The sequence below is a fragment of the Passer domesticus genome, chromosome 18 (genome assembly GCF_036417665.1).
Source record: "Passer domesticus isolate bPasDom1 chromosome 18, bPasDom1.hap1, whole genome shotgun sequence".
Taxonomy (NCBI): domain Eukaryota; kingdom Metazoa; phylum Chordata; class Aves; order Passeriformes; family Passeridae; genus Passer; species Passer domesticus.
In genome coordinates this window covers 2,880,313-2,908,069 of record NC_087491.1, presented here as the reverse complement: position 1 = coordinate 2,908,069, position 27,757 = coordinate 2,880,313, and the positions used below count along the sequence as shown (strand labels likewise).

The 27,757-nt window shown below is 50.5% G+C and overlaps 1 protein-coding gene across 12 annotated transcripts in view; it reads left to right on the top strand.

Annotated features, from left to right (window-relative positions):
* Positions 1–26,466, top strand: part of ZNF618 (zinc finger protein 618) — a 148,115-nt gene extending 121,649 nt beyond the window's left edge. For 10 of the 12 annotated variants that reach the window (XM_064393927.1, XM_064393926.1, XM_064393918.1 and 7 more), the window contains 4 exons: positions 416–472; positions 11,578–11,655; positions 16,827–16,931; positions 17,694–26,466. In XM_064393927.1, coding sequence (XP_064249997.1) covers positions 416–472; positions 11,578–11,655; positions 16,827–16,931; positions 17,694–19,207 — 1,754 coding nt within the window. In that variant the 3' untranslated portion in view covers positions 19,208–26,466. The remainder of the gene's footprint in view (positions 1–415; positions 473–11,577; positions 11,656–16,826; positions 16,932–17,693) is intronic. The other 2 variants (XM_064393920.1, XM_064393928.1) reach the window with 2 other exon arrangements.
* The last annotated feature ends 1,291 nt before the right edge of the window (positions 26,467–27,757 follow it).

Sequence of the window (27,757 nt, the reverse complement as noted above, 5' to 3'; positions counted from 1 at the left end):
CATTCTCCATGCTCCCTAATTGGAGCAAAAATGACAGAGCAGGTGAAATGGAAATTTGGCATCTTGCTGCAGAGATAAATAACATGCCAGCAGAAAAGCCTGGCCTCCCTCCATTCCCCATCCAAGAGAAGCAGAATATGTGTTGTTGGCAATGCCCCTGACTGGAATGGGCAGGTAAGGGGTGGGATGTCTCCCTGGAGCAGGTTACACAGTGTCTGTGGGTGTTTTATCTGCCTCAGAAGCAAGTAAGGGGCTTTCTGGAACCATATTGAAAAGCAGGGATGTGGTGTTGGAAAACCCATGTGTGGTAGCAGAGTGGGTGATGGGAAATGGGCAAAAAAGTTATTTGTTGCTAAAATACTGTGTGTTGTGTTTTGGGGAAAATCCTGTACTAATCCATCATTCACAATTGCAGCTGGTCATTCGGGGACAGAAAAACCTAAAGAAAAGAGGTGTAAGCAGAACCCATCAGGTGAGCTTGTCTCTGTTTCAGGCCATTAGTCCTGTTCCTGCTGGACAGTCAGGACTCCTTGGGGCTGCCCAGACCCTGGTCAGTAAGCCCAGCCTGGCTGTCAGACATGACTCAAGGCAGTGTAATCACTGAGTTCAGCCTGGCTGCAGCTCTGGGCATGGCCCTGGCCTCTCAGCAGCTCGTGTCTTGTCTTCTGGGGTTACTGTCAGTGTTTTGAAGGGTTTCAAAGCCTTTAAGTGCAATCTGTAAATGCCAACTTGGGGCCCTGACTCCTCTGGAGCCCTTGGAAAGTAGCAGCCTGAGATTGTACCTATTTTATTCCTGTCAAATCTTGTACAGCCAACAAAGGAAGGGCAAAAATATCTTCCTTCCTATCAGACAGCTCATTCCTGAAGGCAAGAGAGCTGCATTGGAAACCTGTGGCTGCTCTTGTCAAGTTTTGCAGGAGGAGAGATGAACCTGTAGCATGGACCTGTCCAGGAATCACTGACAAGAAACACAAACAGTGGCTTACTGAGCAGTACAAGCCTTCAGTTCTTCCTGAACTATTAAATACTGACCCTCTGTGGCTGTGACACATCTCCCAGACTCTTCCTGCCATCTCCCTGTACCAGCTCACATCACACTCATCCTCCTCAATCTGTTTCTTTCTGGACTGCAACGTTTAAAGCACATGAGTGAAAGTTCACAGCAAGAACCAAAACAAAACCAGAAATTCTTACAAGCTGAGTAGCAAGTTTCATGTGATTTGTTTCTCTTGTTTCCCTGTAAGGAGTGTTTCTTTCTGCACCATGTGCAGTGTCAGTTTATTTTAGTGGCTCAGTTGAGGGTCTGGCAGGCTGCAGGAGTTGCAAGGTACTCACCTGGACCATTGACTGAGCCAGGAAACCTGAGGAACTCAAGTGAGCTGCCCAGGACTGGTCTGAGGGGAGTTGGGGTCAGGTGAAAGTAGTTGCTTTCTGCATTAAGCAGCTGACATGCTCCTGAAAGCCAGGCTGGTGCATGGGGGTGTATAAACTGCTTCCCTTTTTCCTTCCTTTATCTATCCTGCATCCTCTTTCCTTCCCCAGCCCTGTTTTTCCCCTTTGGCTCTGTTTTTGTGCTGCTTCCCACAAGTCCCATTCAGTGCTCTTTTCCAGCCCTTGCACCAAGCCATTTCTCCTCTTATTCCTTCCAGTTCTCAGGAGTCCCAGTGGCCTCATTGCCAGCAGCCTGGGTGAGCATCACCAGTCAGCATGTGCCACTGGTGGTCAGAGAGGCCTGGAGAGCTCTGTGTGCTCAGCTGGCCAGGCAGAGCTCTCTGCAGCTGCCTTTTGGAAGAGCTGACATGTCCTTGGCTCCTCCTTTTCCTTCTTTCCATGGCTGTGTCTCAGTGGGTGGGACAAACACCATGTGGCTCAGTGTCACATGTGGGATGGAACTCTGGGGTGATTCTGGCACCATTGGCTTGTCCTCTCTTGTGCTCCAGCCAGCAGATTTCCCCCAGGCAGGGAAGCAGGTGGTGGTAATGTGGTGGGCAATGACAGAAGGATGGACACTTCTGTCCTCCCACTCCCATCTGCTGTTTGCTTGTCACCAAACTGCTGCTGTAAGGAACAGTCACCAGGTTTGGGAGGTAAATGTGGGTCCCAGCTGAGCAGCCAAGAGCTGCGTGGCTTGGCCTTGTTAAATGCCTGATGGCTCTTGTTCTCTGTGGGTGTGAGCTTTGTGTCACAGACTTGGATACAGAGATACCAGAGAGCAGCAGGAGATTTTTAGGCCACCCAGATGGGGACATTCTGCTTTTCCCCATGTCACCATCCTGACTGCAGTGGCACAGACTTCTTGGTGTCTAGAGTAAGAGACAGGATGAGCAGAACAGGGAAGTCAGTAACTAAAATCACCTAAAATACACAGGGGTGCAATGGGAGGGAGTCCTGAGTGGGAAGAATGGAACTAGAATGGAAGATATTGGATGTCTCTTCCCTATGCACACAACCCCAGTCCTTGTCACAGTGAGTGCAGGTACCTGGCATCCTTCTCTGTGTGCCCTGGCATGTGGCTGCCCACAAGCCAGAGCTCTGTGCTGCGTGGCAAACACTGCTTTGGGCCTGATGTGAGTCCAGCTTTGTCTCCCAGCAGGATGGGCTGGAGACAGGGAGTGGGTGAAGGTCTCGAGCTGTCATCCACATTGTGATTTCAGAGTGCTCTTTGTACTCATGGAAAAGGGTCTCCACAGCCGCTTGAACTTGCTTTTTGATGAAACCTGGAAGTTCCACAGTGCTTTAAAAATAGCATCCTTCTAAAATGTTCCAGTTGCTCCCTTCTGCTGCCTTGGGAGCACAGACAGGAGAGGTCCCAAGTCACACAGAGCTTCTGTTCATCCATTGCTGAGCTAAGGGAGGTGCAGAAAGCAATGCCATGACCTGATCCTGAAGCATGCAATTGGCTCACTGGGATGAACAGCAGAAGCTGTTATTCCTTAGGGTGCCATAAAGTTGCTTTCAAGGGAACCCTCCCTGGTGGGGGCCATTCTGCCAACTCTTGACACATGCTGAGGTTTTAAATTCTCAAGAGGCCAAACAATATTTCAAGGCCAGCTTGTGCAATGTAAAAGGCAGTGATGATCAGCCTGGGCATGGGTAGGGAAATCCCTTGAAAGGGGTTGAGCTGAATGTTTTGTGCTGTAGTGAAGGTCACTGCCTTCCTTTTCATCCATGTGTGGGTGGGGAGGAGCCTTTGGCTGGGGCTGGGCCCTGCTCTGTGCCCTCTGTCACCACAGGGCTCCCAGGCTTTGGGATCTCCCGGGGTCTCCCTTCCTCTGACTCCAACAGGGACAGTGACCTTCCTCAGGGACAAGAACCATCTCTAACTCAAGTGTTTACAGCTAATGCAACTTGAGCCCTTGTTTTGGGCACTGTGGATAACTCCTTTGTGAAATGAAGGCCGAGAGGGATTAAGGGAATTGTGAGAATCCAAGAAGTAAAAGAAAAGCAAAAAAGGAGAATAAAAGCTCTTTAGTTTCAACACCTTCAAATACAGCTATCAAAGGGGAAATCTAATTGGAATTGTCAGTGTTTGTTGAAGTCTGAATTTGCTCAGTGTTGTGGGTGTGAAAGAGAACAGTTAAAATTATGTAGGGAATTGGGAAATATTTTGAACTTTCAAGGTTGATTTAAGCTGTATAAATATGTCTCAATTACATCTGCTGCTTTAGGGAACTACTGCTGTAAGAACTTCCAGTGCAACAAATTTTAGCATTTAGAGTTTTTAAAATGTCAACACTTTTTGTTCCTATTTACACAGGGAAGCTTTGCTTTCCAGCACTGTTTATTCCAGACTGGGGAGAGGGTCAATGTAAATGTCTTCTTTTTTCAAATCAGTTTGTGCCAAGCTGAGATGAGATTGAGAACAAAAAAACTGGATTTTCTACATTTGATATAGGTAAAAATTCTTGGAAAAGCCTGAGAATTTCCTGTGTCAGGATTTAAAGGACACAGGACTAGATTTTAAACATGGGTTTTCAGAAAGCACAAGCTTTCTTCCCTGGTGTGGCCATACATCCCCTTCTGCTCACCCTCTGTAGTCCAGCCATCACACAGCCCATCTGTGGGGGGGTTCTGCTGGAAAGACAGCACTTTTGGGATAGCGTTTTTGGTGGGTGAGTGCAGCTTTAATGTTTGGGGCATAATAATTCTTGATTAGTGATTGCAGTGTGACATTAGCACAGCCAGCCCCCGTGCCTCTGCCTCCTGAGGTGCACCCAGCTGCCTCTCACGCACTGTCAGCACAAATACAACTTCCATTTACATTCATCTGGTAATTCTCTTTCTCATCTGTGGTTGGTTTGTGACTGCTGCCTGTCTCCATGGAGCTGGGAGAGCCAATGGCCAAATTTGAGGAGTGAGGAAAAGGGGAAGGGGAGTTGTTCTGTGAGCTCCCACTCTGTGCACAGCACAGGGAGTGCTGCTGATGGGGTGACAAAATTGCACAAATAGACAGAACTGCATTTCAAAGCAGCCTGAAGTGCTGTGCCCAGGAGGGTCAGCAGCTGAGTGCAGTTCCCACCAGGAGAATGAGAGTCACACAGGGAGAGTTCAGTTCAGAAAGTGTCACTTTGCTTGGTTGAATAAATAAGTCACTGTGTCTACTGGGCATTTGTGTGGAATTGAGGTTTCTAGGAATGAACTGTTTATTTCTGGTGCCACATTCATTTAAGCTGTTCCAGACTTCTCATGTTCAACAGGCAACTTGCAGACAGGAAGAAATATATCTGGGTTAAAATAACCACTCAGCAGCCAGTCTCTGTGGGTGATATCCTGCCAATTGCTCCAGAGCCTTGGGACATGGGGAAGAACTGAGGCAATCCATATGAAAGCACTGAGGCAAGGAGCACTCAGCAGAACTGTGACACAGCCAGGGACAGGGCTGAGGATTGCAGTCTGCAAGCACAGATGGGGCTGGGCAGGGCATGGCCAGGACAGTCCCTGAGAGAGCAAAGTGTGAACTCTCATTTTGCCTGGAAAATCTGTGGAGGGAAAGATTACAGAAGCCCAGTGCAAGGTGATTTATCATTGACCAGTCACACTCTGGCATTTCTATGATTCTTGCCTGGATAGGTAGCTTTAGTGGAAATGACTGAGTTGTAGCAGGTACCTGACAATGCATGGATTAAAAAATTGTCCAATTATAAATATGAAGACCAGAAAGATCCTAAGAGTCTTCCTTCACATAAACCAGTGTTGTATTGAGTACCTGAACTGCTGTTTCATACTGACAGGGCTTTCCATATGAGTAGGAAGCCAAGCAGAACGAGGACACTGTCAGCAGTTCTGGCTGGAGAGCAGCCCGAGGTGGTGCTGAGAATTCCTTGGGCTGCTTTGAGTGCTCTGTGCCACTGCTGGGCTCTGTGCCTGCTCCTCTTTTGCGGGGACAGTGAAGTTGGGGTTTGCCCCTCAAAAGCTGAGGTGCAGCTGGGCTGCTGCAGGAGCCCTGCAATGCTTGGAGCAGTGCCATGGGCACACGTGTTCCCTGAGGCACTTCCCAGAGCAGGGACCCAGCACACAGAGAGGAGGGTGCCTGGAGGAGCCTGCCCTGCTCAGCAGGGCCAGGTTAGGGACCTGTTTCAGTGAAGATCTTGCCCCAGGTACAGCTGGGCAGCTGCAGCAGCAGCTGGAGCACTTTGGCTGATCACAGTGTGTGAAGTGATCAGCAGCATTCCCTATGAGCTGGTGTCTCCCATGTATCCCCTTTCCACAGCGCTGTCCAGTCATGTCTTTGCCCAGCATCATCCATGCCTCCATCTCCATTCCTTACAGGCTGGCCCTGCCATCTGGAGCCCTTCTCAGCAGCTCAGGTCCTTGGCACGGGGATGTTTAGCAGGAAGGATCACTGTGCTTGACCCATGCAGTTCCTGAGGGTGGTTTTCCTTCCAAGGAAACCAGGCCAAGTCTGGCAGAGAGCCCTGAGAGCCTCAGTCAGGGAAGTGCCAGCTCACAGCCTTGGACTGGGAGCCTTCTGGAAGTGCTCTGACTGAATATTTGATATTAATAATTAATGATTTCTGCCCCTCTGCAGGGGTCTGTCCCTAAAGGACCTCACCTGGGGACTGTAGGAAGCCACACATGGTCTGAGGTGCTGGGATCACTGCTTCTGCTCCAGGGCACTACCCAAGGGGCAGCCAGCACCCAGTTTTCAGTCACACCTTACAGAAAGGCAACCTGCAAGGTGTGCTGAGTAGGAAATGTGCATTCTCAGCCTGAAGTAAGTGCACTGCTTAGGAGCTCTCTCCTTTGGCGTCCAGGGAGAGTGAGCCAACCTGGTTTTCCCTCCCAGCTTTAGTTTAAAGAAGCTGCATGGTGAAACTGGGAATTTGCATCTGGAGCACCAAAGAAAGCCCTTGTAAACCTTTCTTGCCCCATGGCTTTTCTTTGCTGGCCTCCCCCGTTGTTTCTGTTGCTGTAGTTTTGGGTGTGTGTTAAAATCTCTGGACATTTTAAATTGGACAGGAAAGATGCAGAACCCTGGCCATGAGAAATTGAGCAAGGGAGAAAAAATGGACGTGTTGGACATGTTGGATTTTGTGTTAAATGGAGCTCCCATCCTGCCCTGCCCTGGATAACTCTGGAAGTGTGGAGTAGGGATAAGGAGCAGGGAGCAGATAGGCAGAGCTGTGTAGAATGCAGCGAGGTCTCTGCCAATCTCAATATTTAAATCTCTTTCTTTTTTGCAGAAACCGCAAGTCCCCTGATTTCAAATCCTTTCCCGCTTTTACAAAGTAAGTGTGATGGATGTCTGTGGTGCAAAAGGCAGGGACTGCCCTCCTGCAGCCCTGCTGCCCTGCCCTCTGGGCAATTTTCATCAATAAATGCTTTTTTATTATGAGTCCAAGTGTCAAGGAATAAAATGTCTCTCTTCTGTGGCTCTGGTGTCAGATTTAAATGCAACAGAAATCCTCCAGGGCGTTTCCATGCAGTCTGGGGCTGCTAAATCACTTCATATTCAGTCTACAGGGAGTTTTTTGTGAGCGTGTTTTGAGACCCAGATTTGAAAATGAACCCATATTTAAGTTAGATTTGCACACAGAAAAACTCGTGATCAGGGCTCAGCTCAGGAAACATCTGCACAGAGGCAGTTCCTGTGGCCTGGGACTGGAAACTGGGAGCAAGCAGGGCTGGGATAGTGGGCAGGTGGTCTCTGCTGCAGATTCTGCCCTGTGGCCTTGAGGTTTTGGCAGGTGGAGCTTCTTCCTTTGCCTTGCAGTGTGTTTGGTTCCTGGCACTGGGGTTTGGGGTGCTTTGTGCCAGCCCTGAGCGCCACACCCTGAGCGTGGCCATGGCAGGGAGGAGGACAGGTGTTCTTCCTCCTCTTACAAACCTGAGGGGGAAGCAAGGGCTTTATTCAGAACACGATTATTGCAGGAAGAGAAATCCAATTAATGCCAAGACATTTGATAAGGGTGGTGAATTTGGGACTCCCCTTTTCCAAACATACTCCAGAGCACCTTGTTACCTCTCACTGTTTGAGCTGGCTGGAAATGACAGAAGTTCTGTTTTCAAGAAACTTTCACTGATTTTGGGGTGTGCTGGTATTTTTGTAGGAGCCTGCTGCTGATTCTCCTGCCTTGTCTCATGGGTTTGTGTCAAAGGGAAGGTGCAATGATGCTGTTAGTAAAGCTAAAGCCAATGGAAACATTGGGTGGAAATGCTGAGAAGTTTCCTCACAGTTGTTCTGCATTTGTTTTTCACCAAGATGTGGACAGAAGTGTTGAAATGTGGGTCTTTCCTGCTGAGGAAAGAGCAGCCTGGGGGGCTGTCCCTGCTGAGCCATGGTGACACCCTGCTGGGTGTCTGTCACTGCACAAGCACCTCAGAGCACTTGCTGAAACTTTCTGTTAAAGCTCTCAACTCCTGTTCACTCCTGGCTTCAGACCAGGCTCTGCTATTTTCCCTGGCTTAGATGTGGCAATGAGAGTTAACATGGGAATTAGAGTGATTTATTTAAGCTAAGCACAGGCACTGGTTTTCCTCTGCCTTGCCTCTCACAGCTGCTGCCTTGCTCTGGGGCCTCACTCACTGGGTAAAGCTCTGCTAAAAGGGTCTAATTATAGCCTTGGGGAAAGATGGTTTAAATTGTGCAACCAGATGTGAGTTCTCTGTGGCTCAGGACACTGAAGAGCTGCTGGTTGAAATCTGCTCTCAGAAAACACCTCCACCAGCACAGGGGCTCATGTGGGCAGCACAAGCTTCCCTTGTACCGCCAGCAGCTGGGAGCAGGAGGACAGAGAGCAAAAGGGGAGACCTGGGGGCCCTCTGCTGAGCTCAGCCCACCTGAAGGAGAACAGATCCCTAAGGCTGAGTAAGGAAGAGCTGAAATTCCCGGGGGAAGAACAAGCAGAGGTCCAGCAGTGGTGGGAGAGAAGGAGAATGGGGCACAGGTTGGCTCAGATGGGTGTGCAGAGCAGTTCTGACAACTTTTCCAGTTCATGGTAAGAGAAATCAAAGGGAGGAGGATTTACTGGATTACCAGCCCAGGTGAACAGACTTTTCCCTGGTTTGGGATACAGATTGCCTCTTTCTTCTCTCCACCTTCCAGATCCCTCTTCCTCTTTAGCCCTGGCACATCCCACCCTCCCTCCAGCCAGCCTGACTGTTCCCAGCTCTGCACTCTGGAGCATGAGGGGCTCAGGAGCTGAAAGCTCAGAAGGATGAGGGTTGAGAGAGCTCTGGGAAGTGAAGTGAGTTCATTCATTCCCGTGGGGATTCTGTACATCCTCCCAAGCATCCCTTCCCCTGGTCCCAAGAAATACTTTGGAACTGTTGGGTGAATTTAAGTTTTATGCTTATTTTTAATGTGGCTCAGATTTATTTGTGGTAAACTTAGACTTCTGTATGTCTTTGTGCCAGAATTATTTAGAAGATGTTTTGGCATTTTCAGAACATGAAATTAGCTTTTGAAATAGGTGGTGATTTTGTTTCCAAATTTGGACATTTCTGGAGTAGAACAGAAGGGGTATCTTTTGGAATTGAGATGAAAATCAGCACAATTTTTCTGAGAAGAATCACAAATGAGAGATTTTACCAGTTCACTGAGTGCACTGAACATCCAGAGATTTGTGGTGCCAAAGGGAGGAGTTTGAGATGACAGCTGTGGAGACCTTGGTGGTCACAGCCTGCTGGATGCAGATGAGAGAACCCAAAAGAAACTGGGCAGGGGTGAGGGGGTGGTCGGGCAAGGAGAGAGCTAGAAAAATAGCACAGGTTTGTGCTGATAAAATAGCTGAGAATACAGGAGGAAGGAGGTGAAGCAGCTCAGGAGACAAAGTGAGCTGAGACACAAATGTGAGTGAAACAGGAGAGCAAAATGAGTGTGGGAGATGTACAGCTTGGAGAGTGCTGGCTGATGAGGGGGGTTTCCCTGCTGCTGAGGCTGGAACTGAGCTGGGGAAGAGCTGTGCTGTGCTGGAATCCTGCTCCAGGGCAGCTGGGGGCTCGTGTGGGGGCAGAGAAGGGCCCTGGCACTGCGGTGGTGAGCAGCCTTCCCCCCCTGCCTCCTCCTCTGCACTGCAGGCAGGGCTGGCAGAAGGTGGGCAGGTGTCTGCTGAGCTGTGAGTGGCACACGAGAGCTGCCAGTGTCCAGGGACTGCGGTGGCACCTGCAGCTGGCAGCCTTGCTGCAGCACTGACAGGTACAGCAGGGTCTGTTCTCCTCTTGCTGGGGGCAGGGGCTCCAGCAGAGCAGAGGGGCAGAGAGGGAGGGTCCCACAGCTCTTCTGAGCTGCCAGGGGCCTGTCAGCAGCAGTCAGCAGGCTCTCAGAAGTGTGAGTGCTTTCATTAGAATATTCACACATTAATTTTGACCCTTGAAGGGGCAGTCAGACCCCTCAGTGTGAGGTGTTTCCATCTGAGCAGTCTGGACTCCATGGGTGGCAGAGGCACAGGTGTGTCTGTAACACAGGTCTTTGGCATTGAAATACAAGCCCAAGAGGGAAGAGGGATGGTTTGCACCCACAGGGAGCCTTCTCCTCTCTGACAATTAAAAATAAGTCTAAATGCAATCTAAATTGGATTGCATTGTACCTCTTGTGCATTGTACCACAACTACCTCACTAGTGATGATTTCAGCAGTCACAGCCAGTCCCTGCTAATTCCCAAGGACTAAAATCCCTGTGTGCCACTCAGCTGTCCAAGTCTTCTCTTTTTTTCCACAAGCACAGTTACTTAAGTACCAAATTTCCAAACTTCCATGCTGCAACAAGCCCAGGGGCAGCATCACAAGCAGACACAGTGTGTTAAAGCATGTTGTGTTAAAGCATTGAGCACAACTCCGGGCAGAGCTGCCTCCATCATTCCAGAGGCTCTAGGTTCTGTGGGAAAGGTTTGACCTCACAGCATAAAAGTACAGCTTATACAGACTTGCTCATGCTCTCTTTTATGTTTTTCCTCACTGATTCCTGTAGCCTTGAGGTGGATTCTGGGGTTTGCTCCCTGAGACAGACTTCTCACAAGGTATAGGCAGCCTTGTGCTTCCCTGGGGTTTGGTTGTTCTGTCCTGCGTGCTGGTGCTTCTGCTTATTCATTGATACCAGAATATGTTTTTCTCTTGGAACTCAGGTCTAGATTCTGAAATATTGTAGCAATAGACCCTGCTCCGTGTGTGTGCCAGGCATTTGTATCCACAATTGTTCATATGCCACATGTTTGTGCATTCTGCTGCTCCAGGACAAAATGCCCCAGTGAGAGGTGGCAGTGCTGGTGTGGCTGCAGGGACAGAGGCAAGCTGCAGTGTTCCCAAATTTCAGCAATGTAGTTCGAGATCACATCTGTCAACCAATGCACTCTACTGATACTGTTTAGACAGGCAACTGCAAACATTTGCTTTTAGGTTAATTCAGTGGAAGAAATGCACTTTCAACATAGAACAGGGTTAAATGTATCTTTCAGCTCACGAGGGAGCTCTGCACCCAGCTCTTTCCTCACTCCAGCTCGTCCATATAGCTCTGGCACATGGCTCTCCTGCTCTGCTCTCAGCCTTCAGGCACAGGTCTGGTTCCTGTGCTTCCTGCCCTCCATCTCTGCTTCCCTGGCATCCTGCTGCCACCCAGCCCCGTGACACCCACCAGTCCCTGGTCTCAGCACTTGGTGACAGCCACAAAGCCCCAGCTGAGTTCCCCATGGCACTGCTCCACCCCCAGCCTCTGACCACAGCATTTGTCACAACCCAGTGCTCCTTGTCTCACTCAGGAAAGGCAGCAGACACTGGAATTGGACAGACCTGGATGGAAGATGAGCCCACCAGGTTTTACTCACAGGCACAAAACCAGCAGGGACGTGCTCAAGGCAGGCTGCAGCAGCCTGGGCCAGCAGACCCTGGCCAGTGGGCAGCCTCCAGGAGAAACCCTTGTGCAGATGCCTGAGATGCCCACCCACAGCAGCAGCTGCTTCCCGTAGTGCTCTGCCTGTCCCCTGGCAGTGAAGTGCAGCAGGAGGAGGTGCCCAGCCCAGGGGCAGAGCCGTGCCCAGGCCCTGCCCCGCTCGCTGTGCCCACAGCTTACACACTGAGCTATGCACCTGTGCTGCTTCCCTGCAGACCCTGTGTAATTCTTCTGAACTGATTTCTCCCAAACAGAGCCTTACACCTGTGGAGCTTGTGGAATCCAGTTCCAGTTTTATAACAATCTCCTGGAGCACATGCAGTCCCACGCAGGTAAGCTGGGCGCTTTGACTCACTGCAAGCAGAGAATTAAATTCTGTGCTGCTGCCTGGTGCTGACCCCAATGTGTGTCTGTAGGGTTCTCAGTGCTCCCCATTCCCACAGCCCCAGTCATTTCACCTGCAACAAACACAGTCATCCCTCAAAGGCTGGAGCACAGAGGCTCAGGGTGTGTTGTAAACCCTGCTCCTTTCCATAGGGAGAGAGGGAATGTGCCGTGCTGGCTCAGAGTCCATCACACTGCCCGGGACTGTCCATCATTGCCTTTATCCAGAGCTAGCCAGAGCATCCTCATTGCATAAGCTCCTCCAGCAGGTTAAATCCCCCTCGTGCCAAAGGGGTGGCTCTCATGGAGCAGGGCAGCAGAGCCTTTGCCCACACAAGTCCTGTCCTGTGCCTGTGCATCCTGGAGTTCTACAAAGGACTGAAATGTGTTCTCAGAAGAAGAATTTGCCATTTCAGCAGCTGTGTTCAGTTCCCTCTCAGCTACCTACCAATGAGAATTCTTAAGAGTCATTCCAGTGCTTTGTTTCTAAGTCACTGTTTTTGTTTCCTGTCTTGATACATAAGAGACAATTTTAAAATTTCAAAGCCAAACCTGTTTCAAAGACAGCACTCAGCATATTCAAAAATACAGAAACAGAATTCATTTTGGCAGATTTTTTTTCTTTTTTTTCCTCTTGAATAAAAATTCAAGTGGACCAACACAGTTTTAAGAACAATTAAATCCCCTTTGACAGACCTGTGTTCAACAGACAGCTGCTCTGTTGAGATGCAGGTGCAGATGCAGTGCAGGCCCTAAGGAAAGTGGCATGGGAGGACAAGAGGCTTGAGGAAAAGCATATTTTCCTTTCTGTAATAATGTTAATCAAAGTTCTTATCTTGCTCTTTATTTTAGTTTTAGTCCTAATTTTAGTAGTGTCACTCGAGTTCTTCATCCATGAGGTTCCTCTATTGCATTCCAGTTCCTGCTGGCAAATCTTAGTGCAGGTTTGTGTGCTGTTCAGCAGCTGCTTTATTTATTGTCTGTATGATGTTACAGAGACTTTGAGAGTGCTTTGTTAGCAGAAGGTGAGAGTTTGTGTTTCTGGTAGAGCACTGGGGTTCTGTGCAGTAATGGGACTGTGCTACACCGAGGAGCAGTGGACTCTGCTCAGGGCAGGGCTGCCCTCACTCCCTGGCCTTGGCTCTGTCCTTCTGGCTGTCCATGGCAGTTCTGCTGCCTCCACGCTGTGTCCTGACCATCCTGTTCTTGCTCTGGGCTCTGCTACTGAAGTGCAGCATTTGGAGTTACAGCTCCTGGTGACCGAGCACAGGAGCTGAGGGGACAGGGGCAGCTCACTGAGGTTGAGCTGGTGCACGTTTTAAGCAGTGCTACCTGCAGCTTCCTCCTTGTTTCTTCTTTACAGATGACCCATGGGGGTGGTGATGAGGGCTGCCTGTGAGGGTGGGGAGGGCCTGGCACAGGGTGCCCAGAGCAGCTGTGGTGCCCCTGGATCCCTGGAAGTGTTCCAGGCCAGGCTGGGCAGAGCTTAGAGCACTCTGGGACAGTGGAGGTGTCCCTGCCCATGGCAGGGGTGGAATGGATGGGCTTTAAGGTCCCTTCCCACCCAAACCAGTCTGTGGTCCTGTGGTTGTTCACCTGGGTTACTCTGGCCACAGAACAGGGTGGAGGGAGCAGTATCTGTGACTGGGCTCCTGTCACATCTGTGAATCTGCCCAGTGCAGGATTCTCTTGGTAAACTCTGTTTTCTCCTCGCTCCCTGCTTTGTGTGCAAGTCCCATCTTCTGCCTGGCTGCCTCCTGCTGAAGTCTTACTGGTGCAGTGACAGTGAAGGTGTCTGTGTCTTCTTCAGCTGCTTTCTGCAGTGCCACCAAGGCTGTGTTCCGTGTGAGGCACTGTCCCCTCCTGTGGCCTCTGGGCTGTGGTGCCTGGCAGCCCTGTGCTCACACCTCTCCCCTCCCTCCCTGTGCAGCTGTGGGATGAGGGCAAAGCCAAAACAGAGGCAGGACCACTGCAGCCAGCATTGGTGGGTGTCCAGCTCTGGGTGTGCTGTGGCAGCAGATAGCACTGAGGGCACACAGGGCCTGCAGTTGTCCTGGCAGCACTTTGTTGCCTTCAGGCTGACAGGAGGTTGTAGTGAGCTGAGGGTCAGTCTCTTTTCCCAGGGAACAACTGACAAGGGCAAGAGGAAACGGCCTCACGTTGTTCCAGGGGAGCTTTAGATTAGAAGGGTTCTCAAGCACGCTGAGCCCAGGGCAGGGGTGGAGTCCCCATCCCTGGAAGTGCTCAGAGAACACGTGGATGTGGCACTTGGGGACATGGCTCAGTAGTGAATGTGGTGCTGGCCTGGGCTGATGGCTGGACTGGATAATCTTAGAGGTCTTTTCCAGCCTAAACAAGTCTGGGATTCTGGGATTTCCATATCCAAGAAGCAGTATTGCCCCAACATCTCTGAAGTGTGGGAGTGCAGGGACCTTGCAGTGGTCAGCAGGACTGGTGGCACAGGATACTGGGACTGGGGACTCAGGCATGGCAAGGGTTTGTCCCTGGTCAGGGAATGTTTCATTTCGGGATGCAGAGAGCCAAGAGGCCAGAATGGGTCAAATGCTCCCTCAGTTCATGTGTTCAGCAGCCCAGTTTGGTTTGTCCTGTCTAATGCAAAGGGCTGATCTCTTCCAGTGGCTGTGCTGCCTCCCCTGGACCCTTCTGACGAGGGACAGAAGCCAGGGAACGTGCTGCTGGCCTCCAGAAGCAAAATCAGGGACATACTGGCTCTTGAGTCATTCAGAGGGCTGAGCCCGGAGGCTGGAAGGTAATAAGGAGAGATTATAGCTTCATAAAGCAGCTACACAGTGAGGAGAAGCAATTAGAATGTAAATTGGGTGCTGAAAGGCAAAAATAGAACAGCAGAACACCAGGCAGAGGAATTTGTTCTGTAATTACACTGAACAATATACAGCTTTGACTCCCTTTAGAGTACTTTGTTCAGGTCGAGTGCTGCCATATAATGCCCTTCCTACAATCTAGGCCTAAAAAAACAAAAGGAGGACTAGGCTGAACCTGGATTAAAGGATTGGAGGCATGAGGAAAAATTAAGAACCGTGATCTGTGTAGTTCACAGACTGCCTGATAAGGAAGATGAGGCTGAAATGTACAAATCTCATTAATGCCACACTGAATGCCAGCAGATATTTGTATATAATAAATCCCCTATTATTAGGAAGTAGATAAAAGAGTTATGGTGAGGAAATGCAGAGGGTTTCTCCCCCTACCCATCCCTCACCAAGACAAGCAGGGCCTGAACCATGGGCAAAGTTAGTAACAACATCCAGCATTTTCCTTTGCCCACCCACAGATGTTTGGAGTTGAGGACACTGGTGACATTGGCTCAAGAGCAGTTAGTCTGGCAGATGCTGGGGGAAGGGTGATGTGTCCCAGCTGTGGCACCTCGTGCCCTTCACATCTCTGCACACCTGCAAAGGCCAGCCTGTGGCTGAGCTGAGCATGGCAGCACTCCCTGGGTACCCAGCATGGCCAGGGAGCTCCCCAGGCACACACAGGGCCCAGGCAGTACCAGAGGCTGTCCTGGGTCATGTCCTGGATTGCTCTGAGGGATTGCCCCAGCCTGTGCCAGTGCAGAGCCCACAGGTGGCTGAGCAGCCTGTGCCTTTGATGGGCAGGTCTGGAGTGCCTGGCAGTGAAGGGCAGAGCTGCTCACACTGGAGAGGACTTGTAAGGAGGAGATCACAGCCCTGCTGGTCTCCCTGCTCTCCCAGGTTGCTGGCACGCATGGAGGAGAGCAAGAGCAGCTCTGCCCTGTCCTGTGTGTCCTGCTGCCCCCCTGAGCAGCCTGGCAGAGCTGTGGGTGCCTCAAGGCACTGCTCCAACTCGTGTTTCTCTGCCCAGAGCACCAGGCAGAGTCACTGCACTCTGTGCTTGTGTCCCCAGGCTGCAGGGATTTCCACCTGAGCTGGGCAGTCTGCACTCCCTGTAAAAGCACTGGAGAGTCAGTGACTCCAGGTGAGTTCAGGTGGTTCTCACCACGGTGGTTCTCACTCTGGGAGAGGATCCAGTTCTGCCTCAGTGAATGAGTGGCCCCCCTGAGTGTAAAAGGAGCCCTAATGGGCCACCTCAGAGAAAGGTGTGTCTGGCAGGTGTCCAGAATTAGGCGTGATGAGTCCAGCCGTGAGGAGCAAATGGCCTGTTCTGTTTCCCTTGGTTTTATTTCCATCTTCTGCTCAGCCTGGTCATCAATCTCCATCTTTCTGCTTCCTCTTCCAGCCCATTTCATTGTGCACTGTTCCTTCACAGCACCATTTTGTACTGAAGCACACTAAGAACTAGAAAATTTCCTCTGGAGGGTGGGGAGAAATTCTTGGGGCACAGGAGAGGAAAACATGGATACAATACAGACTTTACTGATCTTGCTTGCATTTTCTTGTAAGATCTCATCAGACTGGCAGCCAAAATGTTTAGCCCAGTTACTACACAGAAATGGGAGTACAACACAAAGACTTTGGGGACACTTGGTGTCTGCAGCCTCAGGGTGGGATGGTCTTTGGTCCACACTCCAGAGACTTTGGCTTTGTGTTTGCAGCCTGAGCAGCAGTGAGAGCCCCAGAGGAGAGGGCCCCTTGCTCTTCACGGGGAAGAAACCAGACCTGAAGTTTTCAGTGAGATCCTTAGATCCAGAGAAGCTGAGCACAGCTTGAAAACCAAAGTGTTTCCCAGAGAGAACAGGGCAGCCACCTGCAGTGCAGGAAGAGGCAGGGAGGGCACAGAAGGATCAGTGTCTGTTCCACCTCATTTTGGAAGCAGATGAATGGCCCAAGTCAGGCTGAGCTTCCATTCCTCCTGGTGTGCAGCTTCAGCTCCTGAGGAGACATTCCTCAGGGTGTGCTGATGGCATCAACATCCCTGGTGCACAGGAAGACATGTGGCACATTTCAGCCACCTTTTGGGAAGTGATAGGTTGTGAGTCCAAAGACCGTTTCAAGGTCCCTGAGGGTGATTGCGAGCCTGCTGAAAGCTATGGTGGGTTGTTGTTCCCTTAGTTAGAGGAGCTCTACATACATGCTGAGCAGCTGAGTAGATTCTGCTTCCTTGTGCTGTAGGCATTATATTTTGTGCTTTTAACCCCTCTCTGTCTCTTGCCTCGTAGCTGACAATGAGAACAACATTGCCTCCAGCCAGCAGCCCAGGTCACCTCTCCCCGTGGTTGAAGAAAAGTGGAAACCACAGCTCCAAAGAAATAACGCCAACAACAGTATGTAGCAGCTTCTCACTCTGTCTCTGTCCAACAGGGGTGCCAGGGGTGCAGCAGTGATGGACACTGCACAAGGCCCTTGTCCTCACCAAACTGTACTTAATTTCACCTTAATTCATGTCCTACCTGGCAGAGCAGAGCACCCCTTCCCACCACAGGAGTGCAAGAAAGAACCCTGAGGTGGTTGGAAAGGTTTGTGAGGAAGATGCATTTAGTAGGTCCTGGAAGAAGATAACTTCTGATCCAAGGTCAGATTTTCTGGCCTGGAGTTAAAAAACTAATCCAGTCATCATGGTGTGACATAGGCACAGGTGCCCATAGAAGCTGTGCTGCCCCTGGATCCCTGGAAGTGTCCAAGGCCAGGTTGGACAGGGCTTGGAGCAGCCTGGGATACTGGAAGGTGTCTGCCCATGGCAGGGGGTGGCACTGGATGGGTTTTAATGTCCCTTCCAACCAAAACCAGTCTGGGAATCTGTGATTTGATGTCCATCTTTCCATCTGGGCTGAGTTGTGACTATCTCTGTACCAGGGACAGGATGCAGATCTGCTCCCTGCTGCTGTGACAAGAGCAGAGCCTGTCTCTGGAGGTTCCTCAGTCCAGAAACCTTGGGGGAACAAATCCAAGGCTGGAGTTGTCTCTTCCATCATCTGGGCATGTTCCACCTCTCTGGGGGTCTCTGAGAATTGTTTTGTGCCTTGTGCTCTCTGCTGCTGCTGTGATGCTGACCGCTCCCTTCTGTGCCCGCTCGTGTTTCCCTGCAGCGCCGGCGAGCGGCTCGGTGGGGAACAGCGCCATCCCCGAGAAGGAGCGGCAGAACATCGCCGAGAGGCTGCTGCGGGTCATGTGCACCGACCTGGGCGCGCTCAGCGTGCTCAGCGGCAAGGAGTTCATCAAGCTGGCGCAGACACTGGTGGACAGCGGGGCTCGCTACGGTGCCTTCTCTGTCACCGAGATCCTGGGCAACTTCAACACCCTGGCTCTGAAGCACCTGCCTCGGATGTACAACCAGGTGAAGGTGAAAGTCACCTGCGCCCTGGGCAGCAACGCCTGCCTCGGCATCGGGGTCACCTGCCACTCGCAGAGCGTCGGCCCCGACTCCTGCTACATCCTCACCGCCTACCAGGTGGAAGGCAACCACATCAAGAGCTACGTCCTGGGCATTAAGGGCGTAGACCTTCGAGACAATGGTGACTTCATCCACCACTGGGTGCAGAACGTGCTGTCGGAGTTTGTGATGTCAGAGATCAGGACGGTGTACGTGACAGACTGCAAGGTCAACTCCTCGGCGTTCTCCAAGGCGGGCATGTGCCTGCGCTGCTCGGCCTGTGCCTTGAACTCGGTGGTACAGAGCGTGCTCAACAAGAGAACACTACAGGCTCGCAACATGCACGAGGTGATCGAGCTCCTGAATGTCTGTGAAGACCTGGCGGGGTCCACGGGCCTCTCAAAGGAGACCTTTGGCTCCCTGGAAGAGACCTCCCCGCCACCCTGCTGGAACTCGGTCACCGACTCCCTGCTGCTCGTCCACGAGCGCTACGAGCAGATCTGTGAGTTCTACAGCAGGGCCAAGAAGATGAACCTCATCCAAAACCTGAACAAACACCTGCTCAGCAACCTGGCAGCCATCCTGGCGCCGGTGAAACAGGCCGTGATCGAGCTGAGCAACGAGAGCCGGCCCACGCTGCAGCTGGTGCTGCCCACCTATGTCAAACTGGAGAAACTGTTCACTTCCAAAGCCAATGATGCTGGCGTGGTCAGCAAACTCTGTCACCTCTTCTTGGAGGCGCTGAAGGAGAACTTCAAAGTTCACTCGGCACACAAGGTAGCCATGATCTTGGACCCTCAGCAGAAGCTGCGGCCCGTCCCGCCCTACCAGCACGAAGAGATCATTGGCAAGGTCTGTGAGCTGATCAATGAGGTAAAAGAGTCCTGGGCAGAAGAAGCAGAATTTGAACCTTCAACCAAGAAGCCTCGTGCAGCAGGGGAGGCCACAGCAGCTCAGGAAGAAGATTGGTTTGGGAAAAGTGAAGTCTATGATTATTTGCAAGAACCTCTCTTCCAGGCCACCCCTGACCTGTTTCAGTACTGGTCGTGTGTTACCCAAAAGCATACAAAACTAGCCAAGCTGGCCTTTTGGCTCTTAGCAGTGCCTGCTGTGGGTGCCAGGAGCGAATGTGTAAATATGTGTGAGCAGGCGCTCTTGATCAAAAGGAGGCGGCTACTCAGTCCAGAAGACATGAACAAACTCATGTTTTTGAAGTCCAACATGCTTTAAGACTTTCTTTTAATTAAAACAAAACTTTAAAACACTGTTCCAAACAAAGAAAAAGAAATTTAAGTTCTAAACACTGTGGACCTCATTATGAATGCCCCTGGAAACCAAGTGCTTTTTTATATATATATAAAAATATAAATATATATAAAATTAAGTTTGAAAGGAAAGCTGAGCACAGGAGAGAGACAGCCCTCTGCCAGGAATGTGCTCCTTTCCATAGATAGTGTGTGGACTTGACAGACTTTAATGTTTTCAAGTGGGCAGACGAATGGGAGGCTGATGTTCTAAAGTCTTCAGGCAGCTGAGATCTAAAGTGACTTGAAGTTTCTTTTGTTTCTCCTCCACCCCACCTTTCCTCTTGTCCCTTGGGCCATCTTGCCATGGATAATCAGACTCCATTGACCAAACCAGTTCTGCACTGGACTTTGCTCCTTTGAATAACTGTACACCTTGAGGGCACTTGGCTGCAGCCTTCTGGGCATGGTGCGTGAATCAGGGCAGCTGTGTTCCATCAACACTGGTATCTTTAGAAATCAGGAAGGGAGGCTTTAAGGTTTTTGATTCTTAATTTTATTTTTAACCTTCCCATATCCTTTTTTTTTCCCAAAAAACAGAAGTTACTCCTCTGTCTCTTCTCCCAGTTTTGAGTTTAACATGGCAGCAAGTGATTATAAGTTTGATTTCAAACTAAGAAAAATGGTTCATGGCAGAAACTGTCAGTACTTGTTATGTTTCTTGGCTTTATATTTTCTTCTTTTCTGAACTCCCGGTGTTAATTATCTTTTCTGTGAATTTTGTACATCAGGTGTTCTCAGACTTGTTCTAGAGTAGCCCATTTGCAATTAAATAGTGTTCTTATGGGAACCACAGCAGTTGTTTATGTGGCAAAGCCTAGAAACCAGGAAAAGCAAATGGTGACAGCACAGGTGGCTGTGGGCCACCAGTGAGCTTGCCAGGTCTGCCAGAGAACCCTTGTACCTAAAGATTTTTGTTTAAAAGTGTCTCAGTGACATACAAACCGCCCTTCCCAAGGCCAAGGACAAACCAAGGTGTATGAGTTTTCAGGGGAACAAAGCTCACCAGTTTTGTCAAACTGGGGTTTGAAGGAAGCTTAGAGAAGTGCATGGGCTCAAAGATCCTTCTGAATGTAAGTGCTCCTGATTGAGTGCAAAGAATATCTTCCCCTTTTTGTTTGGAATGGTTTCCTCTAGTGGCACGAATGTCTTTTTGATACCTACAGTGCATTACACTACTTGTTCTGTTGCTGACCTGTTCTGGCCAGGAAGGCCACGGGCCCCGAAACGTTCACATGTAACTGGCTCACCCCAAATGCAATTAGAGATCCCCATAACCCCAAACCATCTCAGTCACTCTGCTGTCCCCAAGGCCAGAGCTCCTGCAGGCACAGCTCCTGGGCTGCTGGACAGGCTCTGTCAGGTTTGGTGCCTCTTGGACAGTTCCCAACCTCTGGTGCCAAACTGTGCATTTTTCACCACTGGGACTTGTCTCCTGGAGGAAAACTGAAACAAATTCTTCTTTTTTCTGCAGTCTCTCCTGCTTCCAGGAGCTCTGGAGCTGCGGTCCCAGTGGCGTGGGAGGGTCAGGAGCAGGGACTGGCCCTGCTGAGAGCAGGCTGGAGCCCTTCACAGCACGGGGAGTTTGCTGCTGGCTGGCAATGCAGGGGGAAACTGGAGACCCTCTCTCTGCAGTGCTGCCGTTGAGCAGATGTTAAACCAGGATCCCACCTGCCCAGCTCTGGCTGTAAAAGAAGTTGCAAGTTCCAAGACGTGAGAAATAGCAAACCCAATCTCTCAGGCTTTGTGTGCAGATGCCTTGAACCTCACAGGCACTCCCTGACACTGCACTGCCACAGGACTCAGGGGCACAGTTTGCACGCTGGACCCTTCCCCACGCCAGGCTCACGAGGACAGACCTTGGCACCAGCTGTCTTGCCCTTTCCAGCCCTTTCAGCCTTCCATTGCCTTGAGGCTGGTGTTTGGGTTGACCTCTCAGCACTGTTACTGCCATCAGACCAAAACCATTGTCTCCTAAAATGTTACATTTTTGCCTAAAGCACACAGCCTGCCACATGAACAGGGGCTGCCAAGGCAGACGCTCTTGGCCTCCTGATTTCCCTCTCAGTGGCTGATGGAGGGGTTGCTTGTAGGGCCAGCTTTCCTTCTTGCTGGTTTTGTTTTCTCCTGTACAAATCCTGCATGTCCAGCCACCAGTGGTAGCACAGCAGTTTGCAGGGCAGGAGAAACCTGTAGCAGACAAAAATGAACCCTGAGTGAGTGAGATGTGTCCCAGGCCCACTGGTACCTGACAGCAGGTAAACTTGGCCTGTGCATGTCCCCAAACAGGATTAGCTGTGGGCACAGAGCGTACCGCGCAGCTCAGCTGATGGCACAGGGATCAGGATTGGCAGCTCCTTCTCCTAATGGCAGGAGCTTTTTTTGTGGCTCACCTGAGACCCTGATAGCTTTTTGATGCTCAGGGAAACATGCAAAGCCCTTGCATTCCTTTGGGAAGACAGCTCCAGCCCCCAGCCCTCCTTTGCTAAGGGACACGTAGATGATTTCTGTGGAGAGTGTGAACTCGGGCTCGTGTTGTCTGTGAGAGGCATCAAGGGTGGGAAGTGGGCAAACAGAGTTAGCACAGCTGTCAGTCCCTGGAACTGAGAATTGGGCAAACTGCAGGGATTTGTGCCCAGCAGTGGTGCAGACTGAGGGCATGCATGCAGGAAGGCCACAGCCACCCCTACCTCCCGTCCACCTCCCCTTTCCTTTCTCACACTGTGGGTTTGGCACCAGAGCTGGAGTTTTCTGGTGGTGCTGACCAAAGAGAGGGATGGACTGGCCCTCTCCCCCATCCCAAAAACTGCCCCTCTGAGGCAACTTCGGTTGTAGGTGTACTAATGATGGATGTTAAGCAGTGATGTCAGGCAGATGAGATTCTCCCAAAGACTTAAAAACTCAACAGCTGCAAAAGCAAGAGAAAACCTAAAGGCCTAAAATGGAGCATTCTCAGAGGTGGTGAGGGCTTGGGCAGCCCCTTCTCCAGAGACTCAGTGGAGGCAGGTGCAGCTTTTCCTGACTCTTGCATATGGCTGCAGGGTGCCCAGCTCAGAGGAGCTGTTTGTGCTGGGCCGCTCCAGGCTCTCTCTGGGTCACTTAGGCCTCAGCAAAAGCAGGGAAGCACATCTGTAGCACATGCAATGACCTTAAACGCCAAGCTTTTGCTCCTCATCCTTCTTCCTTCTTCCAGTCTTGAATTTGCATTCTAGGGAGCAAAAATACTTTACCAAGGTCTGAAATTTGGAAGCTCTTATTTGCCAGGTTGCTCCAACTCGAGCTGCTCAGTTCCTCCTCTGTGGTGCCTCAGAGGCGCAGAGCAGCCAGGGTATTTAGGGAGCACTGCTGGTCCTGGGCTGGGACACTGCTCAGGAAAGGCTCTGAGTTTGGCCAGGGCTGTTGTGAGGTTCTGCTCCCTTTGAGCTGGGAGGAAAAGTCCTCAGAACTGGGATCATCCTCTGTTGGGTCATGTTGGCAACTTGCCTTCTGCTTGTTTGTTTCCTTTAATCTCCCTTGTGTCAGGGTGCAGGAATGGGGTGTGGCCTCCAGGCATCTACCTGTTCCTGCTGCTGACTGTGCCTGACCTTGCAGACTTCTCTTCCTGGCTTCACAGTTTGCTTTGGGAGTGTTCTGACCTTCAGGTGGGCAACAAGCACCACCAGGTGAACTGCAAGAGGGAAGGGCCTGTCTAAACATCCTTGTTACTGAAGAAGGTAGGATAGAGGCAGAGCTCTTGAGGAGGTTGTTTCTGTGTGGATGCAGCAGCCAGGAGGTCAGGAAGGAGCTGTCCCCTGTCTCTCTGTAGGCAGTGGTTGTGTTTGGTTTGCAGGATGGACTTGGTGTCTTGCATCTGGATCAAGTTGAGATGGAGGTGAACTTCCCTTTCTATCCAAGCTCTCTGTCTGTGCTGAGGAAACTGCTGTGGGTGGGTTTGAACTGGTGCAATCTGCAAAACTTTCTGTGAAAGCTGACTGTGGGCTCAGGTTTTGTCTAACTCAGTTGTTCCTTCATTGCTGGTTAAGCTGGTTTAACTTTGAGCTGAACTGGTTTAAGTGTCCACACAAACCACCTGCACTGGTTTATCTGTGCTTGCTGGGCACTCATGATGTCCAGCAGCAGCTCAGGGAGTCATGACCCTTATGTGAATTTTGCAAATGAATTTGCAGCAGATGCTCTCAGAACTTGGGAATGACTGAAAATGGAGGGGAGACACCTCTGGAAATTACTTGAGCTCTAAATGGTGGCACTGGAGCGTCCAGTGAGATGGCTGAGGTGGGTTGGGTGGTATTTCTCCAACTATCTGCAATAACCCAGAAGGTTTAGCATGGGAAGGGATTACCAAAAATGTTTGTGTTGGTGGCTGAGTCTGCTCAGAGGGTCCAGTTCTACTCTGGCTGTGGTGAGCACAGGACAGGGGACTGGAACCTCCTGCCATAGTGCCGTGAGCATTTCTAGGCAGCACCATGTTACTGGTGAATCAAAAGACATTAAAAGAGAAGCCAGGAAGGTGCTCCAAGGCTGGGAGTGCTGCTCTGTGCTGAGGATCTCTGATTGCACCTCTTGGCTGAGGGAGAGGCAGGAGCTCCTGTGAGCATTCACGCAGGAAAGGACAAGCTGTTCCCTGTGGAGTAATTAGGAGTAATGGGAGAAAAATAAAAAAGATACTAAGGGCAGATTCTGGGAAATCTCTTCAGGGAGGAGAACTCTGTTCCTCTGGGAGGAGTCTGTGAGGGGAATGTGTTTTGAGCCCTGTCATTGAAGAAAAGGCTGCAGAGTGGAGCTCGCTCCATGAAACACATGGCTGGACCTTGCCAAGAGAAAAGGAACTGGGTGTAGGGGTGGGAAGTGCCAGGTTCCTGCCCAGACCCCTCCAGGAGGGTTCACAGAGCCTTTTCCTCCCCATCCTCCCACTCATCTCCAGCACCAGGCCCTTGCCAGCACTCAGTGCATCCCTCAGCCAGGTTCCTTCAGGGAGGGAGGCGGCCGAGGGGAAGCTGCCAGTCAAGGAGCAAATGTCCTGTCAGATCAGCGTGGGGAGGGTGTTCACTGTCTGCTTCTGCTGAGCTTTTCTGTGCTACACCATGACCTCAGATCCCTGGGATCCCCTGGGAATGCCCAGAAGCACGGCTGAGCCCCGTGTCAGACCTGACGCTGTTGCTCTGTAGCAATAAGAACTCCCTGTGTGTGGGACCTGTCCCCTCACTGCTCTGTCACCTCCTGGGGCTTCTGGAAGTGTCCCTGAGCAAAGCCTGAGGCCCAGCTGAGCTCTGTGGGACAGTTTGCTTACGCTAGGCCAGAAATGGTGAACCAATGAGAGTGGGTTGCCCTGAAATTTAATTTTATCTATTGAATGTTTGTGGGATTTCTGTTTAATTTCAGGTTTAGTTTGGATGCTTAGTTGAGGTTTTTCCTCTTACGAGCCCTTTGTACCTCAACAGGAGAATTTTGCTCGCATAGACAACGGTGTGTCCATAGACCCTGAGGGGTTCCTCAGCCGTAGGCAGCTGAGTTGGAACTTTTGGCTCCTGAAACAAGGAATGATGACTGACAGGATTTTCTGTAGCATCCCTGACAGTGGGACCCAGATGAGCAGCTCAGGCTTAATGATGGGATATTGTAGGAATATTGTTGATGAGCACAGACATGTCCAAGCCTCGCTTTTTACAACCAAAGCTCCTAAAAAAGGCACTTCCAGCCTCACTGGCCTCAAATCCTTGTTCTCACATCCCAGGGGTTCTCTTGGCAGTCTCTGCAGTGTCTGTGGATAGGCTGGGATTGTTTTTTCGAGTGGGCTGGGGGTGTGGGATAACTTTTTCCCTTGCTGTGTAGAAGGACCTTCCCCCTCAAGGAAGGAGATGTGTTCTGGAAGGAGCAGCAGATTTAGGAGCTGTTTTCCATGGTCCCTTGAAGCTTACTGGTACTTTAATACTCCTTTTTTGGAATTCTTTGAAGGAAAGCCGGTAGTGGATGACCTGCACAGTGGTGGCAGGTGGCAGCCCAGGCTGTCAGCGGGGGGAACACTCTGCCCAGGCCGTGAGGACTGTGGTCCACGCCATAGCCAGACAGTGTCATGGTGACAACCAAACATCAGGAGATCCTTGTTTGCAGCCAGTCTGAAAAGAGAAGCTGTTCCTCACTCGTACGTTCCATTTCCCAAACCTCCTCCTGGGAGCTGAATTCTTGTTTCATCAAGCAAAGGATTTCATGTTCTCCTGCCCCTCCTGGCCCTCCCTGCCCTCAGTAACTCGTGTGCATTTCCTTCCTTTCTGTAGATGCAGATGTTCTAGGCAATACCACAGAGCACCCGCACTGCGAGTGCGACCATGTCATCTTAAAAAATACAAAAAAAAAATACAAAAAATATACAAAAAATATCTTTTTTAGGCCAGAGTTTTCTACAGGTATTAATGAATATTTTTCTTAATCCTTATAAGTTTTATGTGTTTAATATTTCTTAATACCGGTAGCATTAATTTATACTTTTGTAGCAACACAATATTTTTATAAACCGCCACCGCTGGCTTTGTCTTCATAACGGGAAACGTGCGGGCAGCTGGCCCCGCGCTGTACCATGTACTGTATTTAAAAGGTTATCTAATGTCACACTTGCTGTGTTAATAAACAAAACAAAACCTGTTTGAAGTCTCATGTATTGTTGGTGTGGATCAAATGACTCACTAGAGAGCAATATTGCACGGGGTTGAGTTGCTGATTTTCATTGTGATATGCGAATGCTTGAGGCCAACTCAAGTTCTGAGGTTTTTTTTTTTCTTTTTAGGATTTTGTTTTGTTTTTGTTTTGTTTTGGGTTTTTTTCAGCTAAATAAATTCAGTGCTGTTTGAAACTTAGACTGACGTCAAATGAAAAGGATTATTAAAGAAAAAAAAAATCAAGGTGTTTAAATGTTGCTGTTTTTACAAGTCTGTTGCTGTCTGAATGGAAATATTCCACAAGAGAGGAGGAATAGTTCCACTTAGTTTCCAAAGGGGCCGAGCGCTCCAGGCCAGAGCTCGGTTATTTGGAAATACCTTAGAGACATGTTTCTGCAACATTCTTTTCAGAATTGATGCCAAGGCAGAAGACAAACTGTAACTGTAAGAAAGCATCCGTTGCTTGAGGATTTTCATGTCAGTGTTGTATTTATGGTTTTACAATAAAACAACCTTTAGGGAAAAAAAAAAAAAGTGTCTGGGGTTTTCTGTATTTCAAGCTTGTGACTAGGACATCCTCAGTGCATCCATGGAAGTGACCTGGATACCAGCAGGGGTGTCTGATGGATCCCACAGAATCATGGAGTGGTTTGGGTTGGAAGGGACATCCATTCCACCCCCTGCCATGGCAGGGACACCTCCCACTGTCCCAGGCTGCTCCCAGCACTGTCCACTTGGCCTTGGGCACTGCCAGGGATCCAGGGGCAGCCACAGCTGCTCTGGGCACCCTGTGCCAGGGCCTGCCCACCCTCACAGGGAACAATTCCTAATTCCCAATATCCCATCCAGCCCTGCCCTCTGGCAGTTCCCAGCCATATGACAGCTCCACATCCCATTTCCCTGGGGCTCTCAGAGCCCCCCAGAACATTTCCCAGAACATTTCCCAGAGCATCCTGTGTCCCGCAGTCAGTTGCCAGGGCTATGAACTGCTCCTGTCTCTCTGGAGAGATGTTTTTGTGGAGCACAAAGGCCCCAAGTCCCTCGGTGTGGGGCTGTCCCTTGGGGTTGGGGTCCCCCCCCCCCAGGAGGTTCAGCCCAGCTCAGGGTGTTTGTGCCAGCAGCCTCAATTCCAGCGCCAGGTTCTGCTCAGGGATTCCACCTGTGCCAGCAGATCCAGCTGGGATTGGTTTCTCTGGGGGAACAGGGGCTTTGGGGGCGGGGTGGGCACTGGGTGCCTGTGGTGAGACCCCAAAGGGGCACCGGGAGCTGGGCTCGGGGTCTGACTGCACCAGGGGTCACAGGGATGTGCTGTGAGGGGGCACTGACAGCTGGGACTGGGACTTGCTGATGCTCTCTGAAGCTCCAGGACCCACCTCCCAATCAACCAGAGACCACCAGGAATTGTCCTAAGGGAAACAAGTACAGAGACCAGGGTGCTAAGCATGAGGCCAGGCCTCACACTGGAAAATCCCATTGTCCATCACCCTCCATGTGTCCTTTTCTTTGACCTGCTTTGATGTCCTTTGGGATTTTCTAACCTTGCACCCACTCTTCACTCACCAAAAAAACCAAGCAAAAATAGCTTTGCTAGAGAATTAGCGAATTCGTAGTAAATTTGTGCCCTGGGAAAAAGCAAAAGCCAAAGACATGGAATGACAATGGGTCTGGCCACTGGATAACCTCTTGGCCTGTGGTAAAGTGTGAAGATAAACCAAAATAAGAACCACAGCTATCAGTATCTAGTGGTGAGAATGGCTGAGACTCTGCTGGGGATTTGCAGAAGAGGTTTCAGTCAGCAGATCAGATGCCCTCAGGTGGTACTAGAT